Below are 27950 nucleotides of genomic sequence, written 5' to 3' on the forward strand. Positions count from 1 at the left end.
GTCCTTGCTATGATCCATTGACTGTATACCTCACACCAGACATTCAGATAAACTGGCCAATTCATGTTGTCAGCAACTCAAGTATTCAATGCATGACATGAACTACACAGAATAAGACCCACATAAGGAAGTTAACATCACGATCGCTTATGGTAGGTTAAGGGAATTTGTAAAGAACAGACAATGAAAGTAGACTAGTGTTAAAAACATGCAAAGTAGCCTTAAACAACATTAAATTGTTGGGAACCTGGGGTTTTGTAGACACCTGCTGCTGACTGTCAATAAATATCTCAGGGGGAGTGTAATTCGTCCAAGGGAGGGGGGTTCAGAGAGTATTTTGCCCCCAGGAGAGTATATCACCATTGTCATAATTGTATGATCACTATAATGTAGATCCAGACATTACAATCAAGCCCACTGGTTGATGTCTCCAGCTTCTCGTTTCCATGTCATGCCTGCAAAGTTTATTTAATCTTCCCATCTTTTATATATACATATGTTTACTAGATCTTTTGTATAGCAGTCACTTAATCTTGGACGTTTTAAATAACCTAATTAGTTATTTTGCCAGAGGTCAAGAACATCTGTACTTTATTAAAATAATCAGATGGAAAAACAAGGCCTGCAGAAATATGCCAAAGCTGGCTGTATTTGTAAGCAGAACACAGGGTACTTTAAAAAAAAAGGCAGTTATTAGATTTGTTTTGTGCCAATGACTGCTCCTAATTTAACATTTGAATATTATATATAAAAGAAAATGAAAACAAATTGTACACTATAAATCCCTGAACTGAGATCAAATGGAGGAACAAAAAACAAAAATAAGAGACAAAACACACGCACACACACACAAAATAAAACAGAAAAGACTTGAGGGCCATTTTCTGAGAAATGTCTTTTAATGGTTCTGCGTTAAAAGCACTAGAAGCTCGTGTGCCAGGAAGCTTTATTTATCCATTTGGTTCCCAACAATCAAGAGTTGGCAGGGGATGCAAGTCTTGTGCTTGGTTGCTGCTTGAGCTCCAAAACTGGGCTGAAGTCTTGAATATAGCCCCTGGAAAGCCTGATACTTCAACTGATACTGAGCCCTAGTGTTTATCTTCTATTTCTATAAACATGAATGATGAATATTAGTGCTAGGGGGACTGACTCTGGAGTGAATACAGACTTCATTTCTGTTTATCCAAAATGCTGTTGTTAAACAGACAGCTGCTCATGTATGCCTTGGCTTGGTAGTACAGGCACTGGCTCTTGAGTAGTTTAAAAAGAACAGACATATATTTTATAGATAGTGTTAAACAACATCTGAAAGCACTTACCAAATGCTGGGTGCAGTTTAAAGTTCAGCAGTGTTATACAGCATGCACAAACAAGTAATCAAAATAAAATAAAGTATATAGTCTAAGAAAGCACAGATACTTTATTCAGAGTATTATACATTTCCAATGTTTACTCAGAGGCTATTATAACATGTACAAATCCAAACCCACCAACCCAACAATACACATATGATGATAGAGGATGTTTTACAAGTACCACAATCATCCCACTGTATTTTTGCACTTTGTATTGCGCTTATATTTTGTAAGTCACACTGGATAAGGGCATCTGCCAAGGAATAAATAAATAATAATAATAATAATAATAATAATAATGTAATTAAATGGAAAAGCCTACACTCCTGCTAATATCAAACCCCAACTGTAACTTCCTACACATTAATTTAGGAATTTGCAAGTGATGCTCAACATGTTTATTTTATAGAGACCCTTAATAATAGGAGATGCTGTTGAGAACAGAACGACAAACTATCACAGTAATTGATAACTGAAGTCACTAATTAAGAGATGCCAAAAATGCATGTGGGGCCCTCCTGAGATAGACAAAATCAAAACAAAATAAGATTCTTGAATCCATTAATTACTACAATCCAAAGTGGTAAGATGGGATTCCCTCCATTATGATAGTACAGGTAAATGGAAATGAAAACCTCCAGAGCTTTGCAGATATGGAACCAGAAATAATTTTACCAGGAAACTGAAAAAAACCCTTTTCTGACAATATTTGGTTGCAGTTTCTGTTGTAGTAGGCACTACCATTTGAATAATAATAATAATAATAATAATAATAATAATAATAATAATAATAATAATAATACCACTACACTAACTCTAAAGCTTATAAACTTTGTTGTGACTTAGCTATTACCGAAATATTTTAATGTAAAAGTGTAAAGTGCATATAATACTTAGCAGGTAAGAAACAATTGTTTAACATTTTCTTTGGAAGATATCTCTAATCAAAGTTTTGCACTTCGACTGTATCCTGAAGAAGTTAGCCAGGCTATTCAATAACACGCTGTGTCCACAAGAGGGAGCTGACGAGGCTGATGAGCTCGCATGTTTCCCCCCGTTTGCGCTTTTACTGTAAAATGCCCCTTTGCCAGCCTGTGCAAAATGACTGACACGGACCAAAGTTATCCCGGAATAAGGACAGCACGCATGTGCCGTCAACCCGGATGTACAAATTTTCGCTTCTTCCCCCATTTTATTATCTGGACAAAATAACAATATTTACCGTTTTCTGCCAGTGCCATCAGAGCCCGAGAGGCCGTGCGAGCTGTCCCGGGCCAGGCCGGGCTGGGTGCCTGCGGGCTGCACAGGAGAGGGAGCGCCCCCGGGGGAGTGCACACATCTGCGGCACGATTTGTTTTTAACTCGGGTTAAACCTAAAAATGCAAAAGAAAACCCGGGGTAAATAATGCCATCTAATTTCCTGTGCCTATATATAACCATAGTGTGCATACAGTCTAACTAACAAACCAATAATGAAAAGCACACTTTAATGAAACGGACCCCTGTTTTTTCTTGCTGTATTATTGCACTTTTCCACTCAGACCGCTGCTCTGCACAGGACAGTGCGGGTAACAAAGTAACAAACTCGGTTCTGGTGCTGCCATACATTTGCAGCCGACCTGTCTAAATGGATTTTCGGGGGAAGAAGTATGAAAGGGGCAGTAACTGGTCCGACCCCGAGGTGGTGGAGCTGCTGCAGCTTTGGGCCGACGAGTCGGTCCAGATGGAGCTGGAGAGCTGCCTCCGGAACCAGCACGTCTTTAACCGGATCGCGGAGGTGCTGCGGGAGAAAGGGATCCACAGGACCGGCGACCAGTGCCGGGAGAAGATCAAGAAAATGAAGCTGGAGTACCGCCGCATAAAGGACAACCAGAAGACCGTGCGCGGGGGGCGGACGTGGAAGTTTTACGAGGTGATGGACCGAGTGCTGACGAACCGCCCTGCCCTGTCCTACAGCTCCCTGGGGGGCAGTGTGATCGCCCAGCAGGTGCTGCAGGGAGCCGGCGGGGATGGCTTCCACTTGCACCCGGCGCATCTGCCCGCGTTCACGTCGCCTCCGCCCGGCGCCTTCATCTTTGGACACCCCCCGAAAGCGGGCGAGCTCATGGAGATCAAATGCGAAGAAGTGGACTCGGACGACGCGAGCCTGACTGCCGATCCGCCGCCTGAGCTGCTGTACCAGGTCGGGTCAGGGGACGAGCCGGAGGGGGATCCAGCTTTGGGTCTGGACCGAGAAGGCTCCGTTGGAGGAGGGCGAGGAGAAATACCGGCGGATGCCTGTCTCTCTCCCTCGGGTAAGGAAGGAGACGCATGCAGGCTGCAGGGTGGTGTGCTGCTGAGGCGAGGCTCAGCCCATGTGCTGCGGGGCTGGGGCGCGGGCTCTGGGCGAGCTGGTGCGGCGTCTCCGGCGGTGAGAGCCGCGATGTGGAGCCGCGGGGAGGACGTGTCCGGCAACTTCGGGGAGTTTCACTTCCACACGGATACATGACGTAATGTCAGATCACTAGTGTTCAATTTTAAAATGCAATATTGCCCCACTGTTGGACAACACAAAGAGCAGGACCACAGAGCACATGCAGTCGAGGGCGAGCAAGGTGGCATTACATGTGGAATTGTTATCCTGACTTGGAGGTGGTTTGAACATGTACATCAAGGCAACATACACGGTCTAATAACGTTACCAGTAATATATATATATATATAGGCCTATTTATAAAAATTGTAAACCATAAACAGAAGGAATAAAGTGCTAGCAAACCTGTCTCAATGTAGTGAAGACCGTCTTAAAATAAAATACAAAAAGCACCATTAACAGCTTTTATATTGTTTAAATTAGAAGTATTACATTCATGTTGTTTTATGTAACAGTATGGTGCAAGTTCAACAATTGAAAGGCAGTTGATTATTCAAAGTTACAATACCGGTTGGATGCAACATGATGTGGCCCTGGGTTTCTGGTCAGTGTTGCCAGGTCCTCTCCATAATTTCCCCCAGTCTTGTCCTAAAAATCCCCCAAATCATGTATTTAAAACAAAATGAGGGCGGAGGGGTGCTGCTGGTGAAGTGAGGTCCGGGGGGGATCAACTGTGCCAAACCCCTAAATTCCCCCAGGTCCCAAATATTATCCCCCAACATTTCCCCCATACAAGTATTGCCCCTAAATTTCCCCCTGGGCTCTTAAAAATCCCCCACATTTGGGGGACAATCCCCCGATTTTGCAACAGTGTTTCTGGTCCTGACTGCCTGAAGCAGCAGCAGCTCTCTCCTTCACTTCAGCACTGCACACTTCTTCTGCAAATTCATTGCTCTACTGGATTTCCTTCCTGGTGATCCAGAAGAAGGTTTTTGAAAAAATTGAGTGCTTTTTTTCTTCTGGGGGGATCTGGGGGTTTCTATAGGTGCAAGAAGGTTAAGATCAATAACAGAGCCTAGAGGGCTGCAGCTACAGCATATCAACAGGAATAAAGCAATCGTATGCCTCCTTCCATCTTGGAGGATCTAAGCCAGACTCTTTTTGACAAGCCGTCCCAAACCCACAGTATTTCTGGACGCAGCAGAGAGCAATCTGGACATATTCTCTTTCACTGTAATGGGGAAGGCCAACCATGATAATAGATATGATGATTTTACAAACCAGAAAATGCAGCGTGACAGTCCACCCTGTGTAAACTCTGGAGGACGCAAATAAGCTTCTTCTTTTAGCACTGTGTAACACAATACCCAGAGTACACCCAGCTTTAATTGCAAATGAGGTTGGATATTTTGTTGAGAAGAGTGTGCAATAAAAATCCCAGTACAATATATACCCTTGTTTAGATTTTGGGTTGAACAATTGAATACATGCTTATCCATGTTTCACACTAGTTTTGCCTTTTTTTAGGCCTGGATTAAATAAAAACTTTGAGCCACCTGGCACAAAAGCAGGACTTATTTGCGATAAATTAGCTTGCGTTTACTGGGGAGCACCAAAACATTTGGACAGCACTCTGTACATCTTTAAAAATGACGCCTCTGTATGAATAGGTTAATTAAATATATTGTCTTTTTATATTCAGCTTGAGAACAGAGGTGGATGTGGAATGCATCCACTTTTCCTTACAGATTCCTGATAGTCTCTGGTTTTTGTTTTTAGTTGTTCAAGTAGGAAATCATCCCCCTAGCCAACTGTGGTATCCTTTCAAATGAGGGTACTTGTAAAGTTTGAGAAACTAAGTCTGAATGTGTAGCAAGGACCACTTATTTATTTAGTGAATTTCTAACAGAATCTATTTAATTTTGGCCCAGTAATGTTTCAATAAAAGTGTTCAGGAAGAGGGTGGGTGTCTGTCTCTTGTAATGCTATCTTGGGCAGTGAATCTAGGCAGTGTGAGATTCCCTTCGGTTCAGTGCGCTCTGGTGCGGAGTTCAGACTATTTTCTCTCTCTTCCTGTAAGGGTCATGAGAGTACAGTCTATGTGCAGGGAGAGCTGGGGAGGGACTGGAGAGGGAGACAGAGGTGAGAAAAACATGTGATGTAATTGCAAATGCTCACAATAGCCCAGGTTACATAACAATTTCTAGTCTGCAAGGGGGAACGGATTTAGACCTTGGGGAGAAAACCAAAAACCAAGGTATTTCTCAGTTTGTTTTCCTTTTGAATCTGCAGTTCTTAAACTTGACATAGACGGCCGACCAAGTAAAATAATGAACAGAATAATTGGTTTCTACTAAGCTGTCATTGACTTCAGTTGATTTCATGTTGTGGCCACCCAACAGCAAGTTGAGAAATAAACTTTCCATCTGCAGACCCATCCAGGCTGCAGTAGCATGGCCAGGTGATTTTTGATTTGCATTTTTTTTGTATTACTGTGGTATGTTATGGAGGTAACGTTTTATTCTGAATAGTAGTTTCACACAAACACGGAAATTAGTGCAGGAATCACGTTTTCCCTTTTCGTGGCCGCTTTAACCTGATGACCGCAGCAGTGTGTCGTGGGCCCTTTAAGGCCGGGTCAGCGCCAGGAAGCCTCGCCGGGCTTGGAGTCGCACTGCTCGGCCGCTGTGTCTGCCTTCTTCCGGGTGCCTGTGCTGCCGCCGGTCATTACGGCACTTTCGTTTCTACACCGTTTCACGGTCTTGGTCTGTCGTACTGCTACGTGTTTATTTGAGTTATTTAGTAGTATATCTTTGAGGTTTTAAAGCGTGTCTTACTTTTTCATCGATTCCTTGTTGTTTGGACACTTCTGGAGCCAGTTTTCATCCATAGCTTTGCTTCAGTAGAGAAAATAAGATTGCTGTTCTTGATTGTCAGCTGCAGATAACAACTTTTCAGGCGCGCATCACGCCGGTGAGATCTTTCTTGTTTGGGTTTTTCTAGTTTGCATTATATATAGATTTCCCTAGGACACAAAGTGAGATTTTATTTTTGTATTTTGTATTCTGTGTTTGGATCTGTTTGATTGCTGTGGTGTATAACGTTTTCGTATTCCAATTCCATATTCCTTTTCTTCTTCTTGAACTCTGGTCATTGTGTATCTGTTTTATTGTCCATATCTTCACTCATTACATTACTTATTCTTCTGTACGCAGACACTTGATTCAGTATTACTAATATCTATCCTTCTCACATTTTCTTTAGATTCTATATCCCATTGTTAAAAGTTAAACTATATTCAATGAGTTTGGTAAGCATACTTCTATCAATTATCTTTGTGAAGCTTCTTTTCCTATTTTTTCACGTGTAACAATGTTTTTGACTATTTTATAAACAGAAAGGAAAAATCAACACCTTGGAGGTACTTTGTAAAGTTTGAGACAGCTTGGGGATACTTAGTTTGTTATACCAACTGCTAACAAATGGATGTAATTGTATATAGTGTATGTAATTTAATGCCTTACCATGTCATTTGTTTCACAGCCTTCTTTCTCTTTTAATATATTCTTGCTCTACCTGTACAGCCTGTGTGTTCTGTTCACACCATCAGATAGTTTGACACCCAACAAGAGCAAGTCTGTCAATGTGGTTTTCAAACAAAGGCAAAGTGCTGGTAGTAAATACTAAGAAATGAAGTATAGGGAATTCATACCTTGTGACACCACACTTAGCCTACTTTTGTTTTAGTTGGTTTGTTTTAGCCGTACGAACCGACCAGTATTTTTGGAATTGCGTGTCAAGTACAGTTTAAAGTGCTTGTATGGCGGTCGAGTGGAAGGCGGGTCATGCTCATGATAGTTGAGTGGTGCATTGTAGTGAGTGCATTGGAGCTGAAGGACATTTTGATGGGGTTTTAGAATTGGGTTGTGTTACACTTTCTGGTGACTAATCAATCTGGAATTAAAGTGAAGTGGGCAGTTATTTCTATTACAGTACTGGGCATACATGAATTTTAGGCAATTGGTTTTCCCTTCATCACTTATCAGTAAGTCAGGATGCAATTGTTTTGAGTGACCACGATAATTGGGATTGGGAGTTCAGTTGAGGACCCGTATGTTGAGGCTTTTGGTTAGCCTCGTTCCTGTCTCTCCTCCAGTTTTCAGCAAATGGGCTGGCTCTGTGTGGGAAGCCAATGTTGAGCACTCTGGGTTTTGTCTCACTGAATATGCCCCTCTCTCCTCTCCAGGCTTCAGCGAGCAGAACATGGCCTGCTCATCGGGTACAGGGGGCTCGGCAGGTCCCTGTGAGGCTGGCCGGCAGTGCTCCTCGTCACTCGGCTCTGTACCACATCTACGCAAGCGCCGGAAAGCGGGGCGCGGCCGGGAGTCACTCGATGAGGCCCTTGTGCGCTTCTTAAACTCCCAGCGGGTGGCAGAGGAGCGGTTCCTGGCTCTGGAGGAGTGCCGGCTGCAGCGGGAGGCTGAAGCAGAGGAGCGGAGGGTTCAGCTGGAGCAGCGACGGGCCGAAATGGAACGGCAGCACGAGTTCCGCATGTTCGGCGTCTTTGCCCACATGGTGAGCACGCTGCGACCCGAAACGCCTCAAAGCACTGCTGCCCCCAAAACACCACCCCCTGCTGATGCCACCACCTCAAGCCGGGTCAAAGCCCCCCAGCTGGGAGACAATGGAGGAAGTCACTTGTCCCAACCCCATTCCAGCCCCGACTCCCCCAGGGCCAGCACCTACCTGTCGCGTAGAGGAAACTTCCTCCGAAACTGGGAGGGCATCCTGCAGGAGGGCTTCAACTTGTACCAGACAGACAAACACGACGAGGACAAGAATCCCAATGTAGGTGCTGCCACTCGGTTGGGAAATGCGGGGCAGATTTCTTTTCTCATGTTGCTTTTGGAGAACCCTATGAGCAAATGTACAGAAATGGGAATATCAAAGGTTGTTGCATCACAGTAACACATCTGAAAGAAACCCAGCGAGGGAAATGCTTTGTCAAAAATAGGATTTGCACACTGTTGGCTTCACATGTCGTTATTCATGCTAGATAAGTAAAGATGCACATTCATGTACACTAGGGCTGCACGATTAATTGATTTCATATTGAAATTGCAATTTGAGCATTCGCTGTGTCTAAACCGCAAAAGCCTGCAATTATTGCTTTTTATTCGTTTTTTTACAAGCAGTAAATAACACAATATAGTATATATTAACACATTAAACGACTTTTTAGCACCTTTCAGCTACCATACATTCCTGGTAAAAAATGTGCACAATGCCAAGACACTCTTCTTTCCAGGCTTTTGGTTGTTGGATTTTTTTCTGTTCCTTTTGTACAGGCTGTGTAGTTACAATTTTTAATCTGCATTTCTTGGTAAACCCAATCACGACTTCTGCAGCAATTCAAAGAATGATCTGTTGACCGGAGGAAATCCTCTCTTTCTTTTGCACAAATTGAACCTTAATACGTCACCTTATTTATGGGATCTTTTGGGAAATACTGGATACTAGGTCCACTCACACTGGAGTTCCCACAAACATTCACCACACACATTTAACCATTACTTAATGTGAATGAAACCATATTTGAAATTCAGTGCATTCTGCAAATGGAGAGGTTTAGTTTGTGTTCCACTTCCTGATTGCCGTTTCTTGGGAGCGATTATTTCCCCTAGCACCCCCCTGGTGCCGTCCATTGTTCAATCTGTCAAATAAAACTGGACATGTGTTTACCAAGTCACAAGGAAATGCGATATGATAATCATTTAGATCAACACTTCACAATTGAAATTGCAATCGCAATATCTATCAACATAGATTTTATTTTTTTGTCCAAATCGTACAGCCTTAATGTACACTACCTTTGATACTGTGGTTGTGGAGGTTTGGCCTGGTTTAAAACGTGCTTTTCCTCTGTAGCAGAGCTGAGTCAATGGATGTCTTTTGGGAAAACCCCCATTTTGGGTACTTCTAGTCCCTGTATATGTCAGCAGGTGACATTGGTGAAGTGAGTTAATGTTTTTAATTAATAACAAACAAATAATGATGTTTGCTGTGTGTGAGAGCCTAAGTCAACCTAAACAGTTACCCATCGGTTCACAGATTACACCCAACATGATACAAATGTTAGAAAGCCTACTATAAGGGTTTTAAATAAAATGGCCTCAGCTTTAATGTTAATACAGGAGGCAGCCTGTACTATAAATACATGTTATAGCACTTTCTATCCTGGAGATGTTTCAATTCTGAACTTCATTAAGCTAAGAACTTCTTTGCATTAATTTAACGTGCTCCAAAAAAACAAAATATGGTGAAAATGCTACATGAAAATTGCAGATCTTTCCTTGGGGAATTAGGTTTTTATGGTTGGTTGACATTAACTGAATGTCTTCAAAACACTAGCTAAGTCTCCATTATTGCCATTTGCTCCACGTTGGCCAATCGAAATTTTCACGTTTTCTATCGCCGTCAATACCTTGTTTCCTCTGTCTTTCATTTCAGGGCATAATTAACCTTGGCACCAGTGAGAATAAGCTAAGCCTTGACCTGCTATCCAAACGGGTAAGGAGAAAGTCCTGTTTATATTGGGCTCCATGACACCGAAGCAAGCCTTGTAAATGGCGTTTCTGAGGTTAGAATCTCGATAGGTGAGGGGCCAACTAGGAGAAAAAGTGAAAAGCGCTTGTTTATCTCGGTCTTAGTGCTGCTTGTGCTTACTCCCTGGCCAGTACCCGAACACTAAGTGGAAACCAGCTGCAGGATTTGTAAAGGAAGAGATGCTACTTTTTACAGCAACATCTCAGTTCTAAGAAAACAAAACATTCTCTATAAATCTAAATCCACTGTATAAAATCATCAACATTGTGATTTTATTATTTACCGTTCTAAACTGTATGAAGCAAAATTACTCTTAGCCTGTTAGTAATCAAATCACAGCACTTTTCTCATGCTTGATCATAACGATGACCTACAAATGGGTCCAAAGCAAGTGTGTGTTTCTAATCTGGACCCCTACACATAGTTTACGTGCTCCATTGTGGTCAATATTTGTTTTGTTTGGGATAGTGTAACTTCTAAATCCTGAACAAAAAAATGAAATGTGTATTATCGGCCTTCTCCCCCCCTCTGTGTCTGACTCTTTCTCAGCTGATGCAGTCGGACATGTTTCAGGTTGAACCTCCCTTGCTGCAGTACCCGGACTGGAGAGGACACCTGTTGTAAGTAACTGCCTGTGTTGCAAAACTATAAGCAAACAGTGGAGGTGGAAATGTAGCTAAAATCTTCAAATGTTTTTCTGTTCTTTACCATGCTGGCTCATACATCAATATGCTTTTGTTGCATTATTGTTGTATTGTGAAGCCCTGCCTGAACTGGTCACACATCCTACACAGAGTGCGGAGGTGACCGTTCGAATCCAGGATCTTTCAAAAACTGCCCTGAACTGGGTTTCCCCAAGGTTGTGTTTTAACGACTAAAGCAGGTTCCAACTTGTATTAACAAAGCCCCAGCTATTATAAAAAAATCAGATCGGATTTAAATCTCTGACTGGATCACAGTTCAGTGTGGAAAAGGTGATGTGTTTTGAAGCATTTTGTGGAGCGGAGACCCATCTTCTGCCTATCTAGCCCCCTTCATTCTGAGCAAGGTTATTGGAACAGAAGTGATTCTTAGTGTGTGTGTGCTTGTCTAAATACCAGGACCAATTCTTTCATTCTGTTTTTCTTTTTGTTCCTTCTTCATGTATAGGTTTTGGTTTCACAAATTAAGATTAAGCAGAGTTAGGGTCTAATTAATAGTATTTCGTAATAGTGTTCTTATAACAGTTGTAGCGTAAGGTACACTTATAAATTTCAACTAAAGAAGTGAATTTATAGTATCACCTTATCACGAATCCTGGAATCTTGTAGAACTCAATTTCTGTAATAATTGGACGCAGACACCAATTCCAAAGATATAAATTGTCAAATTTATTCAAAAACAAAGACTAAATGTAGCAATACACTAATTATACAAAAGGGAAAAACTAATTAAAATTCAACTCTAGATCAACAAATCAAAGACAAATCACTTCCGTGACCAAATCAAAGACCATGGGATCGCATATGATAACACAAATCGTTAAACAAAAAAGGTTATAAACACATTTACTACAATACCGGTTAGTAAGACGAAGGTGAGTCTCTCATTAGTATTGTCAGTCGGACATTCAATAACTAAGCAGGTTAGTATTTATGTCAGGTAACTTCTCGTTTTATATATTTATATATATATATATATATATATATATATATATATATATATATATAAAACGTCTCATTTACGTTTAGGTGCCTAGAAAGATCCTATCATTACAGATTTTATTTCTAAAATTGTCAACAAAACGGTTTAATGCAACACACATTTATATTTAAGAAAACTAAATGATATTACACATTCTAGAGTTATGAATCACAGATTAACATTTCTAATTGATTTCTCAAATGTCATGAATCACAAACTCCAAACTATTAAACTTATCTGAACTTCGTCGCAGAGAGGCCTCTCTGGCTTCGGGCTCAGATAACAGCACACGGCACGAGGTCCGTGTGGTTTGGGACAAAGGCAGACCGGTTCGGCTTTGTCCAAGAACTTCCACTCAGTCGATGCTCCTGGAAGTTTGGGTTTCGCGAATGTAGAGTCGTTTTCAAACAGATTTTCCACTGGTTTGAAGGCTCCAAGGTTGTGCACAAAATCTTCTTGTCAAGCAGGGTCTCTCACCGTACTTATTTGAAGGCAAAGTCTTTGAGGAAAGCAGGGCCCTGTTTGGTTCCAAAGGTCAAGTTTTTTAAGACTCAAATAGCTATTTAAATGACTGACACTTTTGTATTCAGCTTCAATTGTCCAGCTGTAAAACTCCACTGATCAGGTGGGCACAGGCGGGCAGCGCAGTCTGTAAAGTTCTTTATTTAATAAAGTCCTTTAAAAGAATTCTTCGTACGGCTCAATCTCCTTCTCTCAGTTTAACTCTTCTGTTGCCGGCAAAGACTTAGTTGGTTTCTGGTTCCGGTTCGGGCAACAGAGCTACAGGTTGAGCTGTGGCAGCGAGTTACTTGTTCAGGTGAGAGAGAGAGAAAGAGAGGCCGTGCGCTGTCCTTTATACGCCTGTCAGATCAATAGGTGATTGGTTCTTGAGTTTTTGAGATTGGATTTCAGTTTCAGTCCCCAGTGTCCTATTGGAGGGGGGCTTGATTTATGACTGATGTCAATCCATGCCATCTTTTGGAAATGCCGGTTGGCCCGGGTTCGTAGCTCTATGTCGGGATTTCGGCTCTCGTCCATTTCAAAGAGTTTTTATTACCTACAGGCCCCCTTCCCCAGACATTTCACCGCAGGATTCCAAACTATTTGGCCTATTCTCGGTGCCATCCTCCCAAAACTGTCACTTTTGATGTAAACCAGTTCCACACTTTAAGGAAATCTGATAACTTTGGTGGGGAGAGGTCTTCCTTAGATCAGTGCTTCAGCTCAGAGCTAAAATGCTCTTATCAAAATACACCCATCATAATGCTACACAGTTGTGGTCTGATATGGTACAAACCTTTTCAGCCCTGAAGTGTTATGACCTTATATAGACTATTTCAATGTCGCAGTTTGTGGCTGAAAGTTTGCCAATGTTAAGGTAATTGCTGTCAGATGCTGAATTTCCATTGGATGATTTCCCTGTTTTAATTTGGGTCAGGCTGGTATTGTGCAGAAGGATTTTTTTTGTTTGTAGGAACAGGTGTTGCACATATGAGAATCATATGTGAAATGTTATAAAATGTCTGAGTCTGTTACTGACTGTAAGATCCGCTTTTCATAGTGAGACTGACATATGCAGGGTGGAAAGGGTTACTTTTAGAAAGTATTCTGTTACAGAATATTGATTACCTTGTAAATAAATAACTCCAAATCAGTAATGTAATCAGAATCGTTTTAGATTACTTTTGGACTACTTTTTTTTTTCCATTTATTAAAAAACAAAAGCAGTTGAGTTCAAGAAGTGAAACACAATGTATAAACAATTATATAAACAATTAAATGGTATAAACAATTAAAATGGTAAGTACGATTTGCATTAGTGTATGTATTTTTAAACAATTGAAACTGCAGTTTGATACTCCCTTTTTTTTTTTTACAAACCGACATAAATCAGACGTATCAATAATGCGTTAATGTCAAAGAAGGTGTATCGTTCACTCATTTTAATGCAGGCATTGGTTTCAGTTTTCTGCTATTCACTGATCTTGTGAAACACATTTTCTTGAAAACTTAAATAGGTATCTTCTCTGTAAATTGTAAAGTATGTTAAATGCTTATAAAGAATACCGTTTATTTTGTTCTATCTTTAAAGATGCGTGGATCAAGCAACTTGCTATAATAAAGTGGATTTAAATTAATTGCATGAGAAAAGCAGTCACCAGTTTCAATTCACCAGCACCGAAAACACAGATTGAAATCAATGCAATTAGGGTGTTATTTTTAAGTATCAGCGCATGAGGAATGTTATGCATCTTGTTTCTGCAATTAACACATTATTGAGGTCTTACCTTCTTTTAAGTGATATCTATCAGTATGTAAAAGTTTAAAGGTTTGACATGTGACGATCCCGCATACTCTGTTAAAGGGCACGGCACACCACTGGTTAGGACTAGTTTATTCCATTTTTGTGATTTGTTTTAGGCTATAAACACATTGTATGTTGTTATTTTGATAATATATTAAGTATTTCATTGTTAAACTCACAGAACCAGCTAGGATTACACAGGAACTATTTGTAATATTTTACGTGGATTTATCTTAAATGTATATAGTTTTGTATTTGCAGTAATACATTATCCATAACATTTTTGGTATACTATGCCTGTGCTGCTGTTTTACTTATGCTTTCATAAAAATATGTAATTATTAAATTTATTATAATTTATTAAAATGTGTATTTTCTACTCACATGTCAAGCATAATTGTATTATGGCTGCACACAATTAAAAAATAAAATCTTACCTCTAGTTGAGTCCTTGGAAGCAGACCGTACATTGTCCTGTGGTAGGCACATAAATATTGCACTTTAATATTTGTTCTATTTTCTTTCTGTGAAAGTTAACAATTCCCTGTACTTCCATGAGTTAAATGCTGACTTACTAACAGCTTCCATTCTGCCTGCTTGTTGTTGAATGGTGCTGAATCACCCGCTCTTTGGTTAGAGACCTCTGAATTAAAACAATGTTGCAAAAATAATACACGTAGGCCCCTTAAAATTCGTGCAGTTCCCTTACCCTTGTAGACTTTCATGTAAATGATCTAGAAGTATTCGATAATCTCTTACTCTTTTAAAAGAGTATCAGTAATCAGAGTTCTCGTCTGACAGGAGTAACTGTAACCGAAATAGTTATCAACATTCTGTAATCTGACAACATAATGCTGCTACTTGTATTCTGTTACTCCACCAGCCCTGGAAATATGTAAAGACTGATCTCCTGTTGTGATTCAGAAATCTATATTTTTCTGCTGGTCAACATATCTTACCAGCGTGCCAAAAATTGTTGCTGCCTGGCAAAACAAAAAACTGTTGAAACACAAGCGCACTTGCTAATTTCATTTGCCACCCACCTGCTCATGTTCGCTACAGCTATCCTCCCCTGCTCACGTTCTCTGCGGTGCCGTCTAATTGCAAAATATATTTATACTATTGTTGCAGCAAGATTGTATAAGCCATGTATCTGTATTGCTCTGGAGCGGTCAGCTGCAGTAGTTCTGTGTAGCTGATTTTTAGAAAAACATTTTCATCCAAGGCCATAGAGAGGACAGAAGATAAAGCAGACGTGTGATAAAGTTTGGGATACCTCATTGACGTCATGTAGTTGCCCGGCAACCAAAGGGAGTCATCTTGTCTATGATAGCATGTTCTTTTGAAAAAACTTCAGATGTGTCTTGCCAACTGGCCATCTCCGCAGCGCTTTGTTTTAGCTGAATAAACTATTATGGTATTATTTAAGTTAAATTGGGCCCTGAGTATTCTTTGTCTGCTTATCTATTAAGGGAGAAAATTTCTCCCTGTCAGTATGCACTTGTGAGGAGAGCAACTGCTGCCACTGTGGGCTGGGAGCACCGGTGTGTGGCAGGTTAGTCTTTTCACCTGTGTAACCTTGCTATGCTTTTCTTCAGCCTACGGGAAGAAGTTGCCAGATTCCTTACCTACTACTGCAAGGCTCCCACCCCTCTGAAACCACAAAATGTGAGTTGTCACTTCTCCATGCTCTCCCCTTTTAAATAAATGTCACACTCTGTTGCAAACAGTCGGTGAATGGATAGGGCTGCTGTGTCAAGTTTCTCCATCCATTTCTCCTTTCTTGATTTTTCAATGGCTGAAATAGATATAATAGCCTAATGGTCTTTTTCCTACTAAATGTGTTGAACAATTTAACTGAGAGAGATTATAATCTTCTATTGTGCAAACCTCTTATCCACAATTATTTACACATTTCAGACCTTTCACTTGCTAGATAAGCTACAAATCTTATACAGCGCAAACATATGCACTTGTGATTTCAGTTACTAATGTCACTTTTACATTGTTCAAATAAGGGTCCTTGTTTCTTGGCAGGTGGTGGTGGTGAATGGCTGTAGCTCTTTGTACTGTTTGATCGCCACAGTCCTGTGTGATCCTGATGGTAAGTCTTGCATAAGTTAGTCAACACAGACCTAGTAATTTTTAACTCATGCAATTGATCAATTGCAGTCCATATTACACCAGTTTCATTCTTTCAATCAAAGCTTTTCCAACATCATCATCATCTTCAATGCTATCTTTAACTCCCTTATTGTGCCATTAAGCCTCTGAACACCATTGAATTGGGCATTAACTGGGGTCGATGTTTTAAAGGGGGTATTGTAGAGAGGCACTGTGGCAGAAGTGTATGCCAGGGAAAGCTGGCAATATGCAAGGATGTTCTAAACTGTGACAGTATATATTATTGCTCCTGCAAATGTTCAATTGTTAAAAAAATAAAACATGATTAGCTATGAGAAGCTTTTAATGACCAAAGTCTGGGGGATACTGTTGACTGATAAGAGGAAATGTGTACCCAGGACCTGTGTCATCTCACCAGGTCATTACCTTCTACTGAAAAGCTCTATTAGGCCAACTCGTGTCCTGATATGATCTGTGAAAGGGTATTTTTTTTTTAGTATTTGAAACGTCAAGCTGTTTATAATCAAGCTTCTGATTTAAGATGTACATAGCCTATGTAGGTCAGTTTTGACATTTTCTTATCCTGGTGGGAGGAAGAAATGCTTTTCCTCCTACCTAGAAATTAGTCACTCTTGTTTCTGTTTAGTGTATTACCATTACAAGTGGTTGTTTCTGTTGGGCGGGGGGACTAAACCAAAAACAATTGCTTAGACATTGATTTTTCCAGTGGCTAATCAGAACCTTTTACTTTAGCCTTTTTTTACCTTTTACTTTTTGTATTCAGATAAAGGACTGAAAAAAACTGAAATGCTTTATTGGATCCTACTTGATACACATCTTGTTTGTCTTTGAATATTTCAACTTGAAAATATGATGAGTGAATCAGAAAAAAGGCACTGTCAGAGACCTCTCAGAACTTGTGTATTATTATGGAGTTATGTTTCATATGCAGGTGTACTGACTTGTAGAAGCATAGGGTAGTGGCATCAGAGTTCATCATGTAAGTGACATCTGTACTGTATAGCAGAATTCTCAAACATCCAGTAGGGTTTACAGCTCACCCTTCAGGGCCACAACTTAATGTCCATGTTGTATTGAGATCTTGCCTAGTTTATTTGCTTTGTTGGATTGTTGCTAAATTTGCTCCAGTTTAATAAGCAACAGACAGACATTGTGAATGCACTACAGAGCTGCTAGAAACTGACCTGACTTGATATGCTTTTAGGCTACTTAAGATTTGTGCAAATGTCAGAAGATGCCACAGCTGGATAACGTCAAACTTGAGGGCAATACGGTCTTGTAGACGCAGACCACATCCCTTTGATCTAACCAGGAATCACACATTTCAAACTTATATCTTGTTATTGATAAGGAGCTGAAAGTGGCTTCTGACTATACATTCAGCTGATTGGGTGCAGCTTTGTTATTTGTCATGCATTTGGTAGGTCAATGTTGTGATTTGGTATAGGCTTTAGATTTTATTGTGTTGTCCCAGTTGGAGTACTGTTACAAGATTAAGTAAAATATTTTACAAATTAGATTTACTTAGACTAGATTTAAAATTGGTACTTAATTTATTTAATGTAATATGTGCTTTGGAATCCAGATAGATTACTTTCAGAACTTTAGTGATGCCTGGTATCTGGTTCAACCAGTTAAACATGTTTAGACCAATAAAATAACTGAGACATACACCGATCAGCCATAACATTATGAGCACTGACAGGTGAAGTGAATAACACTGATAATCTCGTTATCATGGCACCTGTCAGTGGGTGGGATATATTAGGCAGCAAGTGAACATTTTGTCCTGAAAGTTGATGTGTTAGAAGCAGGACAAATGGGCAAGCATAAGGATCTGAGCGACTTTGACAAGGGCCACATTGTGATGGCTAGACGACTGGGTCAGAGCATCTCCAAAACTGCAGCTCTTGTGGGGTGTTCCCAGTCTGCAGTGGTCAGTACCTATCAAAAGTGGTCCAAGGAAGGAAAAGCGGTGAACCGGCGACAGGGTCATGGGCGGCCAAGGCTCATTGATGCACGAGGGGAGTGAAGGCTGGCCCGTGTGGTCCGATCCAACAGACGAGCTACTGTAGCTCAAATTGCTGAAAAAGTGAATGCACTACAGAGCTGCTAGAAACTGACCTGACTTGATATGCTTTTAGGCTAATTAAGATTTGTGGTACCAGAAGTTGGTTAGTTTCCCTGTTGAAGGTAAAGGAAGCACTGGGAAGCTAGATCCCAATAGCTCGACAGAGTTTATTTAGAAATTGAGCTCCAAAATGGGATAAACCAAACCAACGCTACAGGATCTTAATAATAACAAGGATATTGAGTGGTTCACTTCAATATCTCGGTTGTAAAGCAAGATTCATCAGGAGTCCCTTAAATTGTTGCTTTAAAATGATCAGGCAACATGTAATTGTGATATTTTTACGCAGGTGTTGTGAGAAGTTAATTTAGAGATAATTAGGAACACCTGGATACACTTCGGCTATCAAGGACTGTAGATTCCTTTAGTTTGCAATTAACTTGCCAACTTGGTCAATAACTAACTTTGCTCTCTTTAGGATTTGGTGATTTAGGGTGCCATATACACTCACCTAAAGGATTATTAGGAACACCTGTTCAATTTCTCGTTAATGCAATTATCTAACCAACCAATCACATGGCAGTTGCTTCAATGCATTTAGGGGTGTTGTCCTGGTCAAGACAATCTCCTGAACTCCAAACTGAATGTCTGAATGGGGAAGAAAGGTGATTTAAGCAATTCTGAGTGTGGCATGGTTGTTGTTGCCAGACGGGCTGGTCTGAGTATTTCACAATCTGCTCAGTTACTGGGATTTTCACCCACAACCATTTCTAGGGTTTACAAAGAATGGTGTGAAAAGGGAGAAACATCCAGTATGCGGCAGTCCTGTGGGCGAAAATGCCTTGTTGATGCTAGAGGTCAGAGGAGAATGGGTCGACTGATTCAAGCTGATAGAAGAGCAACTTTGACTGAAATAACCACTTGTTACAACCGAGGTATGCAGCAAAGCATTTGTGAAGCCACAACACGTACAACCTTGAGGCGGATGGGCTACAACAGCAGAAGACCCCACCGGGTACCACTCATCTCCACTACAAATAGGAAAAAGAGGCTACAATTTGCACAAGCTCACAAAATTGGACAGTTGAAGACTGGAAAAATGTTGCCTGGTCTGATGAGTCTCGATTTCTGTTAAGACATTCAGATGGTAGAGTCAGAATTTGTCGTAAACAGAATGAGAACATGGATCCATCATGCCTTGTTACCACTGTGCAGGCTGGTGGTGGTGGTGTAATGGTGTGGGGGATGTTTTCTTGGCACACTTTAGGCCCCTTAGTGCCAATTGGGCATCGTTTAAATGCCACGGCCTACCTGAGCATTGTTTCTGACCATGTCCATCCCTTTATGACCACCATGTACCCATCCTCTGATGGCTACTTCCAGCAGGATAATGCACCATGTCACAAAGGTGGAATCATTTCAAATTGGTTTCTTGAACATGACAATGAGTTCACTGTACTAAACTGGCCCCCACAGTCACCAGATCTCAACCCAATAGAGCATCTTTGGGATGTGGTGGAACGGGAGCTTCATGCCCTGGATGTGCATCCCACAAATCTCCATCAACTGCAAGATGCTATCCTATCAATATGGGCCAACATTTCTAAAGAATGCTTTCAGCACCTTGTTGAATCAATGCCATGTAGAATTAAGGCAGTTCTGAAGGCGAAAGGGGGTCAAACACAGTATTAGTATGGTGTTCCTAATACTCCTTTAGGTGAGTGTATAATCTACTGGAATGGAGACGCTGCTGTTGAGCTTTAAAAAAAAAAAAAAAAAAGGTGTTTGTGGGTAGTTGAAAATGAGTTGCTGTTGGGTGTTTTTCAGATGGAATCCTAATCCCCACTCCCTTCTATGGAGCTATTACTGAAGACGTCACACTCTACAGTGGAGTCAGGATGGTCTATGCCCATATCGACTGCCAGGTACGTGCTGCCCTTTCCATTCAAGAACCAGTGATTCCTAATTTGGGGTCCAGTGGTGCTTTGATTTATGTTAGCATGTTTAAGATGGATTCAGACATTCACTGCTATCTGAAGTGTCAAGTGTTGACTCAAATATGTAGGAAGTGGTAGAATTAAATCTGTTACATTGTACTGGCTCATTTGATCAGCTGCTTATTCAGCTCTGTTTCCCGCATAATACTTATTTATTTGGATAATGCTTTCATCTGAAGGAACTTGGACTTTGGATAGTTGTATTTTTTACTCCAGAAATCTCATGGCTACAACAGCAGTCTCTGCTGAGATCTAATTCAAGTGTGTTTCCCTTGTGTTTGGTGTGGTGCAGCAGAGTGGCAGTGAAGACCGTCCATTCCACCTGACTGTAGAAAAGCTGGAAAGAGCATTGGAGGAAGCCAGACAGGAGGTATACGACACCCTCTAATACAGAGACTAATGCATCTGAAAATAACACCTTGCTTTTATATTGTTTTGATACCAGATACTTTGTATATATTTGGAGTGCCTCACACTTCTACCAGTGCAGTAGCAGTTATGGTAGAAACACAATACATACATAAGATAAGTGAACTAAAACTAGGCTTACAAGTGTGGGTAGATGAGATTGAGAGAGCTTGGATTCATGTGGGATGTCAGGGTCAGCTCTTTTGAGTTGTGCCTGGACTTTTTAAATGAGCATTAAGTATTCAGGAATTTGGTTGAATGTCTTAAACTGCATCTTAATCCAGTGTCCCCCTGTCACTGTACTCTGGATTTGGGTTGTTATTTCTGGTCCTCCCACTGGTCCCTAACATCCCTACATTGATTTCTCTAAACCAAGCACTGATGAGGCCCAGTTGTGCTTTGCTTCTAACATGTCGTTAGATCGCACTTCAGATTGGTGAATTCCTTTGTTGACATCTCTCAACAACTCACTCTGTCTAATGGCTGTCATTTAATCCACTACTGATTTTTAGGTGTTTAAGAACAGGGAGCAGGACCACTTTACTCCTGCAGGCACATCAATCAATCCTCTGCTCTACTAAATACCATTTTGCCATATTGTAGCTGACGGCAGTGTTTCAGACCTAAAGTCATACCTCTTTAACATAGCATTGTCTGCCACACACAGTCCACTCAAACCATTATAAACATTGAAACTAATCTTTCTTTTGGTGAGAAACCTCTACTGACTTGACTTAATGTTATGAAGATTTGTATGGACCTAACAGTTTTGATGTAGGGTTAGGGTTCAGGCTGTTGTTTGGGTCTAAAATTGGGTAAGTAACCTATTGGTGTAATACAATTATTGAACTTTTCATGTATTTTCTTTCGTCAATGCAGTACAGAATTACAGTTCAGAAGAAAGATTTTGATTTCAGTGTTTTAATGCCTGTATTAAGTGAAGATTTCGATTTTAAGTGTAAGTGGGCAAGTGCTGTTAAAATGCAATAGGATGCACCTGTAACATAAACTATTAAAAAAGCCTATCTTTATGTAATTCAGGATTTAATTTAAATGTATTTGCATTCTTATGTATGAATGTATTTATGCATTTATCAATCTCGTGTGGCTTTAAAAAAAATAAAAAAATCATGGCACTGGTGGGAAACCCAATCCTCTTATGATGTGATCTCACTCCTCTACAGGGTATCAATGTCAGAGCCATCATCCTGATCAACCCCCACAATCCTCTGGGAGATGTCTACTCTCCAAGTGAGATGCAAGAATTGCTTGAGTTTGCAAAGAGGTTGGTTTTGCATTATTTTCAGAATTCTTTGTCTAATATATCATTGCAATAAAGATATTCTCTAACCATAAGTACTTTGAAATAATTATAATTGTTTTCCTTTTAACTAAGATTAACCTGTTGACCAGAAATGTTTAATGTAGGCCTACATTCTAAAAGGTATTTCACATTTTTTCTTTTTAATGCTGTATTTCAGGGAGGAGCTTCATGCCATTATTGACGAAATCTACATGCTTTCGGTATTTGATGAGACGACAACATTTCACAGTGTACTCAGCTTCAGCAAGTAGGTTAATCCTTTTACCAGGGGAATCCTTGGCAACATTACCTAAAGCCTTTTGCCCTTTTTGTTCACCTGGCAATGCAATAGTGCTGAATAATTGCAGACAGTACCACCACACTGCCCTGTCTGACCAATATGTTGATTCATATATTGGAGAAATGTATTCAGACTGTTAAATCATTCTCAAGCTTTCAATGAAAATTTATCAGAGGAAAGACTAAAAGGGTATTGTGATTGGCTGTTTTTTCAGGCTTCCTGACCCACAGAGGACACATGTATTATGGGGTATCAGTAAAGTAAGTGTTGTCTTCATTTATTCCACGTTAACCGAGAAATTAAATTTCTCGCCTACAACTTTCAGAACATAGCAAATGTCAGAAAATGCCACAGCTGGATAACGTCAAACTTGAGGGCAATACGGTCTTGTAGACGCAGACCACATCCCTTTGATCTAACCAGGAATCACACATTTCAAACTTATATCTTGTTATTGATAAGGAGCTGAAAGTGGCTTCTGATTATACATTCAGCTGATTGGGTGCAGCTTTGTTATTTGTCATGCATTTGGTAGGTCAATGTTGTGATTTGGTATAGGCTTTAGATTTTATTGTGTTGTCCCAGTTGGAGTACTGTTACAAGATTAAGTAAAATATTTTACAAATTAGATTTACTTAGACTAGATTTAAAATTGGTACTTAATTTTATTTAATGTAATATGTGCTTTGGAATCCAGATAGATTACTTTCAGAACTTTAGTGATGCCTGGTATCTGGTTCAACCAGTTAAACATGTTTAGACCAATAAAATAACTGAGACATACACCGATCAGCCATAACATTATGACCACTGACAGGTGAAGTGAATAACACTGATAATCTCGTTATCATGGCACCTGTCATTGGGTGGGATATATTAGGCAGCAAGTGAAAATTTTGTCCCCAAAGTTGATGTGTTAGAAGCAGGACAAATGGGCAAGCGTAAGGATCTGAGCGACTTTGACAAGGGCCAAATTGTGATGGGTAGACGACTGGGTCAGAGCATCTCCAAAACTGCAGCTCTTGTGGGGTGTTCCCGGTCTGCAGTGGTCAGTACCTATCAAAAGTAGTCCAAGGAAGGAAAAGCGGTGAACCGGCGACAGGGTCAGGAGTGGCCAAGGCATATTGATGCACGTGGGAAGCGAAGGCTGGCCCGTGTGGTCCGATCCAACAGACGAGCTACTGTAGCTCAAATTGCTGAAAAAGTGAATGCTGGTTCTGATAGAAAGGTGTCCGAACACACAGTGCATCGCAGTTTGTTGCGTATGGGGCTGCGTAACCGGAGACCAGTCAGGGTCACGGCCACCAAAGTAATAACTGTAGAATTATGACACCCTTATCCATGGCGACTTAAAATAATGTGATATCTTGTAACTATTGTTTTACATACAATTACCTATTTAATCAGCTGAGTTTTTACTGGAGCAAGCTAGGTAAAGAACCTTGCTTAAGGATACAACAACAGTGACCGCCACCTGGGATTGAACCCACCACCTCGGTGCAGGAGTCCAGAGCCCTGACCACTACTGCACACTGCTGCCCTTAGTATTCATGTAAAGTCATTGTTGTTTTATTCCCTCCATCTGTTGTTTTAGGATTTTGCAGCGAGCGGGATTCGAGTTGGAACTCTGTACTCTGAGAACAGCGATGTGATCTGTGCATTGGGGGAAGTGTTAACCTTTCATGGGGTTCCAGGAACAATCCAGCACCAAGTCGCCCAACTGCTGCATGACAGAGGTATTTCTCACAGGATAGGTCACACTCACCTCACCCTGCTTACTGGTATTACTGCACAACACATATCTTTGTTAGTGTCATAGGCAGCACAGTGCAATGTATAGGCCTCAACATGTATACATCAGCGGTCTGATTTTCCCAAAGATGCAAAAAGCTTTATCAATTTGTGTTTTTATCGAATTTGATCAAATTTTATTTTTCACTCTGTTTTTATGCTTGTGTTTAAGTTTTAGGGTAATGATATTGATATTTATCAAACCTGTGGTCAGTTTTCATGGAATATTAATGACAATATTTCCTGTCCTGACTCCCAAGATGTCTAGAATTGATCTCCAATCCTGGTCCATTATAGCCCAATCCATCACATTTTATAGGTTACCCTTAAATCGATTTATGAAGACCTGGAAAGCTTTAATTCTGAAGTAACGCACGTTTACCATCCCGTAAATGTAGGGGTGTTAAACTCTGAAGAGCTGCAGTGATTGCTGGCATATTACACTCTATTACCCATTTATCTTCACGTGTTGGCATGGGTTTGCAAAATGTGCTGAGGTAAAGCTGAAGACAAGTAAATGGATCCTATTTCTTGTCATGCCTCTTCGTAGGTGTGGTGGCGGTGCTGCAGCAAGGTGTGGACGTGTGTGCCAAGTGTGAGCCTGTTTTTCCTGTTTCCCTGCAGACTGGATCAATCAGGTGTATCTGCCCACCAACAGGGCTCGTTTGAAGACGGCCCACCACTTGCTGGCCAGCGAGCTCAAGGGCCTGGGCATCCCCTTCCTCAACCGTCCGTCTGGCTTCTTTATCTGGGCCGATTTCAGAAAGGTATCCTCCATTAGTGTTGCCTTTTTTCGTTTCCCATGGAAGGCCATAAACAGGGGTTCCATGTAATTTATGATGGGAAGAGCTGTTTTTTTCCCCAATTTAAATTGGTGATGTTAACGCAAATGTAAGCGTGTCCCCTTCCTCTCTCGTTCTGTCTGAAATACTCTGGGCCCTCTGGCCTCAGCTTGTGGGACACATTAGCACATTGTCGCTCTTCATACATACCCTCTGTGAACCCCTGACAAACATGTTGTGAACCTGTATTTAGCAGTTTAGAAAAGTGAAAAGAAAACGTAAACTGTAAGTGACTGTAAATGTGTGCAATAGACTGATCCTTAGAAAAGTGAATAATAACGGACTTGGGGTACAGATGAACAGAGAACCAGAAGCCCCTTGGCCATTGTGAGCTGGATGTGAAGGATACTGGTGTGACTTTTGTTTCATTGCAGGAAGAAAAAAAAATGCTTTTGTGTAGTTCATCATTTTTTGTCATTTACTGTGAAGGGTTTTCTTTCCTGAGAATTTGTATTATTATTAATAATAATAATCATCATCATCATCATCATAACCTAGGGACTGAAAATGGTGTAAGATCTATTTAAGAAAGTAGTTTAATTCAGTATTCCATTCAGTGTTCACTTGGCGTAATGAGTAATGGAGACCCTGGGGCTGGTGCTTCAGTCTTACAGCTCCCCCTAGTGACACTAATCAGTTGCATGTGTAGTAAATGCAAAGCAATATGTTGACAAAATTGCCCACCTGATTGTGTGATGAATCATCTGAAACAGTCTTCATCTCTCCCTCTTCTGGGAAGGGAGGGGGGGTTGGCATGACACCTTTTATTTACAACATTGTGTTTCATGCGCTCTCCATGTTTTGTTTCAGTACCTCAGGGAAGAGACGTTTGAGGAAGAGAGGACCCTGTGGAGACTGTTCTTGAGGTACAAAGTCTTGTTAAGCTGTGGGAAAGCATTTGAATGCAGCACCCCAGGCTGGTTCAGAATCGTCTTTGCTGACAAGGCCTACCGGGTTCAGTTAGGTGAGTCTGTCCTCTGTTTCTCCTCCTGCCACAGTTAGGTCTTGCCCCTCCCACTCTGACTGGAAGGTTTTCCCGTTTTCCTTACTGAAAGTAACACAATCCAAGTATCATAACAGACAACTTTATCCACTATAACATTTAATGCACATATACGTTTTATGATATGTTGTTTTCTATTTGTTCTGTACCTTTTAAATCGTGTGAATACTTTGTGAAAGTTTTTCTAATTAAAAAAGCTGTTCAAATCACAGGCATGTTTGCACTCAAAGGCCAAAGGTAAAATGTTTTTATCCTGCTATAGAAAGTGTGGATCCTAAATCTACAAAATACGCTACTTGTATGCAGTTTCTTATGTCAATCCCATTTTATCCAATCATGTTTTTTTTTTCTGAAATCTACATTTAATATTGATAATATAGTGATAATATTTATACGCTTAATGAATTCTCTTTGTATCATTTCAACTGATGTGCCTCCAAAGGCATGCAAAGGCTTAGAGAAGCCCTGGCAGAACTGAATCAAGGGGACCAATCAGAAGACCGGAATAAGATCAACAAATCGGGGAAGGAGAGGAAGCCCAGAGAAGAGGGCAGGACCAAAGCTGCCAACAGGAAGAAGCTGAGCCAGGCAGAGACAAAAAGCCAGGACCCACACTTCTCATTGGATGAAGATGATGATGTTGTGCAGGTCTCATGTCTGTCAGTGCCCCCAGCTGCAGAACTGGACAGTCTGATTGGTGTGTTACGGCAAAAGATGCGCTCCTCTGATTGGCTGGAGAAGAACACTCCTGAATTATTCGCCCAGGATAACCCTGAAGTGTTTGAAGTTTTCAGCAAGCTTATAGATAGACCAAAGGAGTGACGGGGTCATAGATCTAGAACACACTATGCCTGTATGTTTGTTTGTTTTTAATGGCCTGTATGTTTATTGGTCTTCTGATGCAAAATGTCTTTTGATTATTGAATTGGGGCCATTTTTTAAGTGTGTTTTTTTTAAATATCACTCATACGAAGTCAATTTACATAACCTGCACTACGATTGGCCTTGCTGTCATAAACAAGGCGCAACTCACTGCTCTTAAAACAAATCAATAAACAGCTTTGATTTGTAATGCACAAGACTATGAAGCTGTACTCTTTTTTTTTTTAAACTGTGAAGAGTTGTATTATATTGGGAGTATAACTTGGATTATGGTTGTTTGGACCATGTTTGCTATTGATAGTTTGAACCACCAATAGCAATTTTCCTAAGTGATCCATTATTTTCTATTCCACTTGGACTTGCTTGAGTTGGTTGAATAACATATGTTCTGGATAACGGGAAGAATTTTGATATTTGGAAAATGTGTTTTATACTTGTTAAGGAACAATAGTCATGTTTAAATAAAATGCAAGACCCGACTTACGCAACATCGACCTTACACAAAATGTTCCATAAGGCATAAATGATCATCATTGTTGCATTGTGTATGGAAACGCAAATTAGTGTGGTGTGCGGAGGAAATGCATGGAAGGCTTTGCTCTCTCACTGCCTTTCAGTCTTGTGTTCTTGTTTCCGATCAGATACAAGTGGCAACATGTTATTGTATACTGTAAATTTATTACACCCTATTATTTAATTCAAATAATGATTTATAAAGCAACCAAGTGATCGTAAGAGTGTAGTACCTGTTCGTAAGCAAAATCATAATGAAACGGCATTCTGTACCATCTGTTAAATGGAAAAGTTATTAACAATTTGGATGAAAAATCAGATTTAAAAATGTGTGCCGCTGAGCCTAATTATTATTCAAACAAAGGCTAAAAGGATGTTCTAAGATGTAAAGG

At 40.5% G+C, this 27950-nt stretch overlaps 1 protein-coding gene and 2 long non-coding RNA genes across 8 annotated transcripts; 1 reads left to right on the forward strand and 2 right to left on the reverse strand.

Annotated features, from left to right (window-relative positions):
- Nucleotides 1-876: 876 nt before the first annotated feature.
- On the reverse strand, nt 877-8545 carry LOC136747808 (uncharacterized). 2 transcript variants are annotated; one of them, XR_010816543.1, is made up of 3 exons: nt 8455-8545; nt 4277-4747; nt 877-2728 (listed from the first exon to the last, which is right to left on the reverse strand). It is a non-coding gene; the product is annotated as an uncharacterized LOC136747808 (long non-coding RNA). The 2 variants fall into 2 exon arrangements; XR_010816544.1 differs by having other exon boundaries at nt 4277-4356; nt 8455-8543.
- Nucleotides 2727-27524, forward strand: accs (1-aminocyclopropane-1-carboxylate synthase homolog (Arabidopsis)(non-functional)). Of its 5 annotated transcripts, XM_066701027.1 has the most exons (16): nt 4724-6681; nt 6973-7018; nt 7955-8556; nt 10219-10278; nt 10864-10934; nt 15901-15970; nt 16340-16406; nt 20346-20443; nt 20808-20885; nt 22108-22208; nt 22405-22494; nt 22742-22787; nt 24122-24263; nt 24943-25085; nt 25971-26124; nt 26606-27524. In XM_066701027.1, the coding sequence occupies exons 3-16, from the start codon at nt 7972-7974 to the stop codon at nt 26983-26985; spliced, it is 2085 nt and encodes a 694-aa protein (XP_066557124.1). In that variant the 5' UTR covers nt 4724-6681; nt 6973-7018; nt 7955-7971; the 3' UTR covers nt 26986-27524. The 5 variants fall into 5 exon arrangements, with proteins under 5 accessions (XP_066557120.1, XP_066557121.1, XP_066557124.1 ...); XM_066701023.1 differs by lacking the exons at nt 4724-6681; nt 6973-7018 and adding an exon at nt 2727-3649; XM_066701024.1 differs by lacking the exons at nt 4724-6681; nt 6973-7018 and adding an exon at nt 2727-3649 and having other exon boundaries at nt 20811-20885.
- LOC136747809 (uncharacterized) lies at nt 13467-15468 on the reverse strand. The gene is made up of 3 exons (XR_010816545.1): nt 15346-15468; nt 14740-14776; nt 13467-13626 (listed from the first exon to the last, which is right to left on the reverse strand). It is a non-coding gene; the product is annotated as an uncharacterized LOC136747809 (long non-coding RNA).
- Nucleotides 27525-27950: the final 426 nt, after the last annotated feature.

This window comes from Amia ocellicauda, chromosome 4, assembly GCF_036373705.1.
Source record: "Amia ocellicauda isolate fAmiCal2 chromosome 4, fAmiCal2.hap1, whole genome shotgun sequence".
Classification (NCBI taxonomy): domain Eukaryota; kingdom Metazoa; phylum Chordata; class Actinopteri; order Amiiformes; family Amiidae; genus Amia; species Amia ocellicauda.

What these genes read in the sequence shown, in the direction of transcription:
- accs (XM_066701023.1), top strand. Translation starts at nt 2,983, where the DNA reads ATGGATTTTCGGGGGAAGAAGTATGAAAGGGGCAGTAACTGGTCCGAC. An exon ending in TGCCTGTCTCTCTCCCTCGG is followed by an intron (nt 3,650 to 7,954) that starts GTAAGGAAGGAG and finishes TCTCCTCTCCAG; the next exon opens with GCTTCAGCGAGCAGAACATG. An exon ending in CCAACTGCTGCATGACAGAG is followed by an intron (nt 24,264 to 24,942) that starts GTATTTCTCACA and finishes GTTTCCCTGCAG; the next exon opens with ACTGGATCAATCAGGTGTAT.